General features: G+C 35.3%; 2 protein-coding genes across 2 annotated transcripts; both read left to right on the top strand.

Annotated features, from left to right (window-relative positions):
- Positions 1-269: 269 nt before the first annotated feature.
- LOC135140036 (zinc finger protein 501-like) lies at positions 270-2095 on the top strand. Its single transcript, XM_064070418.1, has 9 exons — positions 270-448; positions 504-727; positions 781-869; positions 914-992; positions 1045-1185; positions 1234-1393; positions 1456-1585; positions 1631-1798; positions 1848-2095. The coding sequence occupies exons 1-9, from the start codon at positions 332-334 to the stop codon at positions 2039-2041; spliced, it is 1302 nt and encodes a 433-aa protein (XP_063926488.1). The 5' UTR covers positions 270-331; the 3' UTR covers positions 2042-2095.
- Positions 2096-2301: 206 nt separating this feature from the next.
- Positions 2302-4172, top strand: LOC135140127 (sarcoplasmic calcium-binding protein). The gene is made up of 5 exons (XM_064070541.1): positions 2302-2626; positions 3272-3415; positions 3471-3638; positions 3693-3833; positions 3885-4172. Exons 1-5 carry the CDS (start codon positions 2549-2551, stop codon positions 4113-4115), a joined length of 762 nt encoding a protein of 253 aa, XP_063926611.1. The 5' UTR covers positions 2302-2548; the 3' UTR covers positions 4116-4172.
- The last annotated feature ends 5269 nt before the right edge of the window (positions 4173-9441 follow it).

Here is a 9441-nt window from a genome sequence, read left to right as displayed (position 1 = left end):
ATTAATTAAAAATTTATGCGGCCGTTCCGGGTTCTTAGAAGGGAGTCTCGACAAATTTAGATTTACGGGAATGGGGGAAAACTCGCACATTTACCTGGCCTTGGACACTAATGTAATTATGCGAGCGCAATATATTTTGTTTAAAATAAAATTCTAAATAAAAATATTTGGCTCAAAATTACCGACAAGTGTCGTCAATAGTCGGTAACATTATTAACACACGTTTAAATTACCGTCTACGGGACTTCAGACACATCCACCTAATGCAAACTGTGACAACTGACATTTGACGTTTTGTTTTGTTTTTGTTTATGTTAAAATCGCATTTAGAATGTTTTACAAATGCAGGGCGTGTTTAAACGTATCAGACAACATGCACTTTTTAACAGAAAGTGAGCCCGAAGGCAAAGAACTAATAACTATGTTTACCACGATCAACGATTTTGAGGTTAGGAACACATTTTTGCTCGTTATGAATTAAAAACTACGTAATTTGTTCTCAGTGGATCAGCAGCGACGCAGTTCCTTCGTATTTATGCAATGAGTGTGAAACCGCCCTACAAATCTCGTTCGAATTTAGAAAAAAGTGTCTTGAAAGTCACGAGTTCATTATCAAGCAGCTCGGTGAAAAAGAACAGGTGCAAGAAACGGCGTATAAATGTACAGTGTGTTCTGATATTGTGGACACGTTTGAAGCTTTAATGTCACATATGTCACTACTGCACAGGTAGTTTGATAATGCCATGATTTACGTATAAAGCTGAGGTGATTTTTTTTCAGTTTACCAGAGCATAGAAAAAGTCATAAATTATTGTGTTTGTTGTGTAATAAAGAACTGACAGAGTGCAAACATTCAAAAATCAATTCAGGTGAGTTTTCACATTTTATTATGTTTGTCTGATGAATGTTGTAGGTGATTTAGAATTTTTAATAAAGTTTGAACCCCATCCTAATGATGATACTGTAGATAAAAACAAGGAAAACAGTGTTGTGTAAGACTGGTGTTCAAAATTGACAGTTTTTATTTGTATTTTAACATTTTAGAAAAAAATCTCAAAGTAAATACTGTGAACAGTGTCAAAAAACAGTTCGAAATTTTGTAGTACACATGAATAAAGTTCATTCTAAAGCTGTGAAAGAAAAAAAAGATACATATGTATGTTATATTTGTACCAAAGAACTGAAGTAAGTAATTTAGAATAATTAATAGCTGAAAAAAAATGAAATTCTTAGGTCTAATGCCAGCCTTAATGCCCATTTAAAGGTGCACAGAGGGGATAGCCCATACAAGTGCAGCTTTTGTGGTAAACTCCATAAAAATAAGAGCCAACTGACTGAACACGAACGAATCCACACAGGCGAAAAACCACACATTTGTAGTGTCTGTGGAAAGGTACACTCATATATACAGGATGTCCCACATTTTATTTAACAGGCAATATATTACGGTTTCAGGGGTTTGCTCAAGCCGGAGCTCTAAGCACCCACATGAAAATCCATACAGGGCGACCGGAAGTCTGTAAAATTTGTGGCAAGAGGTTTTGTAGACCATCTGAGCTTAAGTTGCATTTGAGGAAACATTCAGGTAATAAAAATCACAACTAGAACAAATAAAACTGTTTATATGTAGGTGAGAAGCCCTTTTTATGTACAGAATGTGGTAAAGCTTTCATCCAAAAAAGCCATTTGGTGGAACACACGAAAACCCATAGCGATCTCAGGCCGTTCAAATGTCTATATTGTGATAAAGCGTTTAAACACAAGTCGTTGCTTAATTCGCACTTACAGATCCACTCAGGTCGGTCCATAATTATGTTTCATTTTATTTATTTATTTATTTTTTGTAGGTTATAAGCCATTTCAATGTAAATTTTGCGAATATGCGTGTTTTAAAGGATACCGGTTGCAGCAACACATGAAATTACACGATAGTGATTTTAAAAAGGAAAAAACGTACGTGTGTAGGGTTTGCCAGAGGGATTTTAGTACGCAAGCTATGCTCAATGCGCACATGACGTCATCACATAATGCGATTTTATAGAATATATTTTTTGTAAGTGTGTTGTGTAGTGCGCTAAATAAAAAATAAAATTTTTAGATTGTTTTATTTTTCCATTTTATATATCCAATTTTTGCTTATTCGTAATAAAAGGAGTACATGTTTGAGTGTGGATTTAAATAGGTCTGTGGTAGTGCAGCAGAGGGGACTCGTTGGATATTAAAATGGCGCGAAATGTTAATTTCGACCGATAAACAAAGAAAAATTGTTAGTCCTAAATTATCTCCAATGTCAAAATTATCTCGTAAACCGGATAACAATCCGTTGAATCAACCCAAATTACGAACGCATTTAACTCTCATTACGATCGGTAGTAAGGGCTTGAAGAGGACACCCAAACACAATAAATAAAGTGATAAGAGAGAGAGAGAGTCACCGGACGAAGTTTGACCTGTTATTCGTCTACCAGACCCAAACAAATCGAGTTCTTCCTCTATCAAAGCCGAAAGATTAGTTAGCCGAGTGTTCTTCAAGCGTCGAAGACTAGATATGGCGTTCTCCGTGCTAAGAAGTGTAACAAGGTGCAGCAGAAGCATTTTAAGAAAAAAAGAAGAGTGCAGAAATGTGGTTAGTACTTTTTCGTAATTATTAATTATTTTTTAAATTGATTGAATCAAGAAAAATGATTGACTTTTGTCTCTTTGTTACTTTGTCGATTATTAATTAGTCATCTTTATCAGCGCATCTTGTCCTATTTGGGTCGGGAGTACGTGCACTTTCTATCGTAGGTGTTTCGGTTCTTGTACGCACAACAAATTGATATTTTTGTTTATTTATCGACACATTTTATTGATTTGTGGTATGTTTTCCTTATCAATGTCTACTAGTTTCAATTTTCGGCGCTTTCACAAAGAAAAATATTCGATTACGACACGTGCTGTTTACAGTGTCAATATTGACCTGTTAAGCGTTGTTGTTGATTTATTATCTACTTATTTCTTTACCGTTTTGGGTTTTCTAGGTAACGTAACAAAGCTACAGGTGTTAAGCACAAAGCTATTTAATTTTTTGTCGGAGCGATCAACAGGTAAAAACCGTCCTTGATCCCTTTTGATTTCGTTTGGATATTTTTGGGTCAGGGCTGTCACAGACTGTTGAACGTCGTTCTTGAGTTTGTTGTTGTTAAATTATTGAGAAACAGGTGATGCACGTGCGGTCGTCGAGAATTAGAGCAAATTTTGAATTCATTATAATTGTGTCGATGATTTTCAGGTGAATTTTGCCCGTCGAGTTACACCCATCGCCAGCCACTACGCGACGGTTTCAGGCCGTGCCAAAGTACCAAAAAAGAAAGACAATTTTGATATTTCATCTGAATCGCAGTCCGACAGCGATTTGGAACCGCCCGGTCACAGAGTAAGTTTGCACACCCTGTATACACCGACAGTCACACGTGTTGTGAAAATTTTAGGGCGAGTCACAATTCTGGCGCCAGAAGATTCGAACCTTCCACGCCATTTTAGACGTAAATAAAGATGGCGTCATTTCGTATGACGATTTTAAAATTTTGGGCGACAAATTCATCGAGTATGGTCATTTGAGCGACAAACACAAAGACGAATTCAGAAAATTGCTACAAGTGTGTTTAGTATAATTATAATTATTATGTTAATTTAAAGTCGTTTTTTGGCAGAACTTATGGGAAAAGAGATTCGGTGCGATTAACCCTTACAATCTGGTCACAGTTGAACACTTCCTGGAAGATATGCACCACGTGATAAATGATAAGAAGCTAGTGCGGAAAGCGCACTCTTTTCTGCCGTATATGTTCAGGGTAATGAATGAAGTCGTTTTTTCTGCTAAGGTTTATAATTTTTTTTAACAGGCGCTCGATACGGATAATTCTGGAGTCATCACTGTAGACGAGTTTCGGCTTTTTTATCTTTGTATTGGCGTAAGTTCTGTGTATGCGGATTTGTGTTTTCAGTTTATGGATGAGGACGACACCGCCACTATAACGATGAAGGAGTTTGTGAAATTTGGAAGGGATTTCTTCTTGAGCGAAGACGAAACTAATCCGAGTAAATATTTCTTCGGGCCTTTGATGGACCACTAGTTTAAGTTTTTGTGTTTGTATCTGTATTTTGTATTAAGAATAAATGATTTACTCTGATTTGAATTTGCTTTAATAATGGACTACCACAAACGAAAGTTTCAGTGATAATACATTCTCCTGTATTCTTTCCTATTCCCTCGGATTTTTCCGTATTTTCTCGTCTTTAACTACTCGAATTCTTTCGGATTCTCTCGAATTTTTGCGTATTCTTTGGAATTTTTTCGGATTTGATGGGCTTCTGTCGGAGTCTTTCAGATTCTGTTAAATTCTCTTCGATTCTCTTAGATTTTTTCGTATTCCCCGTATTCTCTCGTATTCCCCATATTCTCGCAAATTCATTTCAAATCTCTTGGATTTCTGTATTCTCTCGTTTTCTTCTCTATTATTCCGTATTCTTTCGGATTTTTTCGTATTGTCTCGTACTGTTGCATATTTTTTCCAATTATCCTGGATTTTCTCGGAGTTTCCCGGGTTTTTCCAGACTTTCGGATTTTCTCAAATTATCTCTGATTCTCTTGGAGTTTTCGTATTATCCAGTATTTTTCCATATTCTAACAGATTCTGTCGGACTTTTTTCGGATTTTATCAAATTCTATCGGGGTCTCTCGGATTCTGTTGTATTCTCTTTAATTCTCTCCAATACTCTTGGACTTTTTTGTATTTCCTTATTGTCTCGTAGTTAGATTCTTGAATTCTTTCGGATTCTCTCGAATTTTTTTGGATTCGAAGGGCTTTTCTCGGAGTCTCTCAGATTCTTTTTAATTGTGTTGAATTCTCTTCGATTCTCTTGGTTTTGCTCGTATTCCCCGTCGTATTCTTCCGTATTCTCTCATATTCCTCTATATTCTAGCAGATTCTCTCGAATTCATTTCGAATCTCTTGGATTTTTGTATTCTCTTGTTTTTTCGTGTGTTACCCCGTACTCTTCTATATTCTCTCGAATTTTTTCGGATTCTCTCGAATTTTCCCGAATTCTCTCCGATTCTCTTGGATTTTTTCACATTCTCCCGTACTGTTCCATATTCTTTCAGATATTCATGCATTCTTTCAGATTCTCTCGGATTTTTTCGAATTCGTCTCGATTCTCTTGAATTTCTTCGTATTCTTTAATATTCTCCCGCATTTTTTCGGATTCTCTTGGATTTTTTTGGATTCTATCGGATTCTTTCGAATTCTCTCCTGTTCTCTTCAATTTTTCGTATTCTCCCGTTGTCTTTTGTATTCTTTTGTATTCTTTAGTATTCTCTAGGATTTTTCGGAATTCTCTCTGATTGTTTATGATTTTTTCGTATTCTCTCAAATATTTGGTGGGTTCTTTCGTATTCTTTTGCATTGTTGCGTCTTCTTTCGAAGTTTTTCGGATTTTATCGAATTCTCTAGTCATTTCTCAGATTTTTTTGGATCCTTCCAGATTCTGTTGGATTCTCTCAAATTCTCTTTCATTGGCTTGAATTTTTTCGTATTCTCTAGTATTCTTCCGTATTATCTCGTACTCTTCCGTATTTTCCCGTATTCCCTCAAATTTTCTCTTATTTTCCCGAATTCTCTACGATTCTCTTGGATTTTTTGATATTCTCTCGGATTCACTCGCATTCTTCAGAATGTTTCCGAATTATGTTGGATTTTCTTGAATTCTCTTCGATTCTCCTAGATTTTTTCGTATTCTCTCATATTCTTCTGTATACGGTCGTATTGTTCAGGATTCTCTCATATTCTTCTACATTCTCCTGAATTCTTTCCTATTCCTTCGGATTCTTCCGGATTCTCTCGGATTTTTCCGTATTTTCTCGTATTTAGCTACTCGAATTCTTTTGGATTCTCTGGAATTTTTGCGTATTCTTTGGAACTTTTTCGGATTTGATGGGCTTCTCTCGGAGTCTTTCAGATTCTGTTGAATTCTCTTCGATTTTCTTTGATTTTTTCGTATTCCCCGTACTCTTCCGTATTCTCTCGTATTCCCCATATTCTCGCAAATTAATTTCAAATCTCTTAGATTTCTGTATTCTTTCGTATTCTTTCGAATTTTTCGTATTTTCTTGTATTTTCACGGATTCTTTCGAATTTTCCCGAAGTCTCTCCCATTTTCTTGGATTTTTTCGTATTCTCTAGTATTCTTCCGTATTCTTTCGGATTACCTCGGATTCTATCGAATTTTCTCGTATTCCCTCGAATTTTTTCTTATTTTCCCGAATTCTCTACGATTCTCTTGGATTTTTGATATTCTCTCGGATTCACTCGAATTCTTCCGTATTCTTTCGAATGTTTCCGGATTATGTTGGATTCTCTTGAATTCTCTTCGATTCTTCTAGATTTTTTCGTATTCTCTCATATTCTTCTGCATGCGGTCGTATTGTTCAGTATTCTCTCATATTCTTCTACATTCTCCTGTATTCTTTCCTATTCCCTCGGATTCTTCCAGATTCTCTCGGATTTTTCCGTATTTTCTCGTATTTAGCTACTCGAATTCTTTCGGATTCTCTCGAATTTTTGCGTATTCTTTAGAATTTTTTCGGATTTGATGGGATTCTCTCGGAGTCTTTCAGATTCTTTCAGTTTCTCTTGAATTCTCGTCGATTCTCTTGGATTTTTTCGTATTCCCCGTACTCTTCCGTATTATCTCGTATTCCCCATATTCTCGCAAATTCATTTCAAATCTCTTACATTTCTGTATTCTCTCGTTTTCTTCTCTATTATCCCACATTCTTCCGTATTCTTTCGTATTCTTTCGAATTTTTCGTATTTTCTTGTATTTTCACGGATTCTTTCGAATTTTCCCGAATTCTCTCCCATTTTCTTGGATTTTTTCGTATTCTCTCGTACTGTTCCATGTTTTTTCGAATTATCCTGGATTTTCTCGGATTCTTCCAGACTCTCGAATTTTCTCAAATTATTTCCGATTCTCTTGGATTTTTCGTATTATCCAGTATTTTTCCATATTTTATCAGATTCTGTCGGATTTTTTTCGGATTTTATCAAATTCTGCAGTAGTCTCTTGGATTCTGTTGTATTCTTTCAAAATCTCTCCTGTTCTCTTGAATTTTACGTATTCTCCCGTTATCTTTTGTATTCTCTTGTATTCTTTCTAATTTTCGGGAATTCTCTCCGATTATTTAGGCTCTAGCGTTCTTTCGTATTCCCTCGAATTTTCTACGATTCCCTTAGATTTTTTCGTACTTTCTCGGATTTTTTGTTATATTTTTTTATTTTTATTCTTTAGAATTTCTTCTAATTTGATGGAATTCTCTAAAGAAGTCTTTCAGATTCTTAAGGATTCTTCCGGATTCTGTTGGATTCCCTTGAACTCTCTTCGACTCTCTTGGATTTTTTCGTATTCTCTTGTATTCTTCTGTATGCTCGAGGATTCTTTCGAATTCACTTCTGTTCTATTGGACTTTTCGTATTCTTTCGTATTCTTCTGTATTATCTCGTATATTTTGGGATTTGTTTTTATTTTATCAGTTCATCTAACAGTCTCCTCAATTCTTTCGAATTCTCTAGAGTTTCTCCCGATTCTGTTGGATTTTTCGTATTCTCTTTAGGCTTCCATATTCTCTCGTATTCTTTCACATTCTCTCTGATACTTTCTCATTCTCTCGGGTTTTCCCGAATTCTCTTCGTTCTCTTTAATTTTTTCGTGTTTTCTGGTATTGTTCCGCATTTTTTCGGATTCTCTTGGATTTTTTTGGATTCTATAGTATTCTCTAGGAGTCTGGTATCTTTCGTATTCTTGCGGATATTCCGGAATTCTCTCCGATTCTTTAAAATTTTTGGTATTCTCTTGAATTTTTTTCGGATTCTTCCGGATTTTTTCGAATTCTCTAAGAATCCCTCCATTTTTTTCGGATTCTCTTTAACCCTCTCCGATTCTCTTGGATTTTTTCGTATTCTCTAGAATTGTTTAGTATATTCTTTTGGAATTTTTCATATTCTCTAGTATTCTCCTGTATTGTTTCGGTTTCTCTTGAAGCCCTTCGGATTTTTTCGGAAATTTTACAATATTTTTCATGATCCACTAGACTAATTTTAGAACAGCTATATTTTTAATTTCTGAAGAATATGAAGAAATTCAGGAGAATCGAAACGAATCCGAAAAAATCCGAGAGAATCCGAAAGAATGCGGGAATATCTGAAAGAATATATGGATCAGTACGGGAGAATGTGAAAAAATCCAAGAGAATCCGTAAAAATTCTGGAGAATATAGAAGAATACGGGGTAACACACGAAAAAACGAGAGAATACAAAAATCCAAGAGATTCGAAATGAATTCGAGAGAATCTGCGAGAATATAGAGGAATACGACAGAATACGGAAGAATACGACAAAATCCAAGAGAATCGAAGAGAATTCAAGAGAATTCAACACAATCAAAAAGATGAATCTGAGAGACTCCGAGAGAGGCCAATCCGAAAAAATATGGAACAGTACGACAGAATATGAAAATTCCAAGAGAATCTGAGAGAATTGGGGAAGATTCGAAAGAATCCGAAAAATTCGAGAGAATACGAAAAAATCAGAAAGAATACAAGAAAATATAGAAGATTTCGGGATAACAAAGAATAAAATGAGAGAATATAAAAATCCAAGAGAATCGAAGAGATCTCAAGAGAATCCAACAGAATCCGAAAGAATTCGGGTACCTAAATCCGAGAGAATCTGAGGAAATAAGAAAGGATACAAGAGAGTGTGGAAGAATATGAGACAACACGAAAATTCGAAGAAAATCGAAGATAATTTGAGATGAGAAAATCCCAGAGAATCTGGAAGAATTCGAGAAACGCCATGAGAATCCGCGAAAAAATATAAAACGGTATGAGAGAATAGAAAAAATCCAAGAGAATCGGAGAGAATTCGGGAAAATTCCAAAGAATCCGAAAGTATTTGAGTACCTAAATATGAGAGAATAAGAAAATACAAAAAAGTCCGAGAGTATGGGAGAAAATTAAAGAAAATACAACAGAATCCGAGAAACTCCGATAGAATTTGATAAAATCCGAAAAAAGTCCGACAGAATCTGTTAGAATATGGGAAAGTACTGGTGAATACGAAAAATCCAGGAAAATCGAAGATATATAATTTGAGAAAATCCGAGAGGATCTGGAAGAATTCGAGAAACTCCGAGAAAAACCAGGAGAATCCGAAAAAATATGGAACAGTACGACAAAATATGATAAATTCCAAGAGAATTGGAGAGAATTGTGGAAAATTCGAGAGAATCCGAAAAATTCGAGAGAATTCGAAAAAATCAGAAAGAATACAAGAAAATATAGAAGGGTACGGGATAATAAAGGAGAAAATGGGAAAATATAAAAATCCAAGGGAATCGAA

This window comes from Zophobas morio, unplaced genomic scaffold (assembly GCF_036711695.1).
Source record: "Zophobas morio isolate AGI-343-1 ecotype UQ-CSIRO unplaced genomic scaffold, CSIRO_AGI_Zmor_V1 ptg000038l, whole genome shotgun sequence".
Taxonomy (NCBI): domain Eukaryota; kingdom Metazoa; phylum Arthropoda; class Insecta; order Coleoptera; family Tenebrionidae; genus Zophobas; species Zophobas morio.
This window is presented reverse-complemented; position numbering and strand designations above follow the sequence as displayed.

Bases quoted from the DNA above. Each gene is read 5' to 3' on its own strand.
- LOC135140127 (XM_064070541.1), top strand. From the start codon at position 2,549: ATGGCGTTCTCCGTGCTAAGAAGTGTAACAAGGTGCAGCAGAAGCATT. The intron at 2,627-3,271 runs GTTAGTACTTTT...GATGATTTTCAG, and splicing joins AAGAAGAGTGCAGAAATGTG to GTGAATTTTGCCCGTCGAGT. The intron at 3,416-3,470 runs GTAAGTTTGCAC...TGAAAATTTTAG, and splicing joins TGGAACCGCCCGGTCACAGA to GGCGAGTCACAATTCTGGCG.
- LOC135140036 (XM_064070418.1), top strand. From the start codon at position 332: ATGTTTTACAAATGCAGGGCGTGTTTAAACGTATCAGACAACATGCAC. The intron at 1,186-1,233 runs GTAAGTAATTTA...TGAAATTCTTAG, and splicing joins ATTTGTACCAAAGAACTGAA to GTCTAATGCCAGCCTTAATG. The intron at 1,799-1,847 runs GTCGGTCCATAA...TATTTTTTGTAG, and splicing joins GCACTTACAGATCCACTCAG to GTTATAAGCCATTTCAATGT.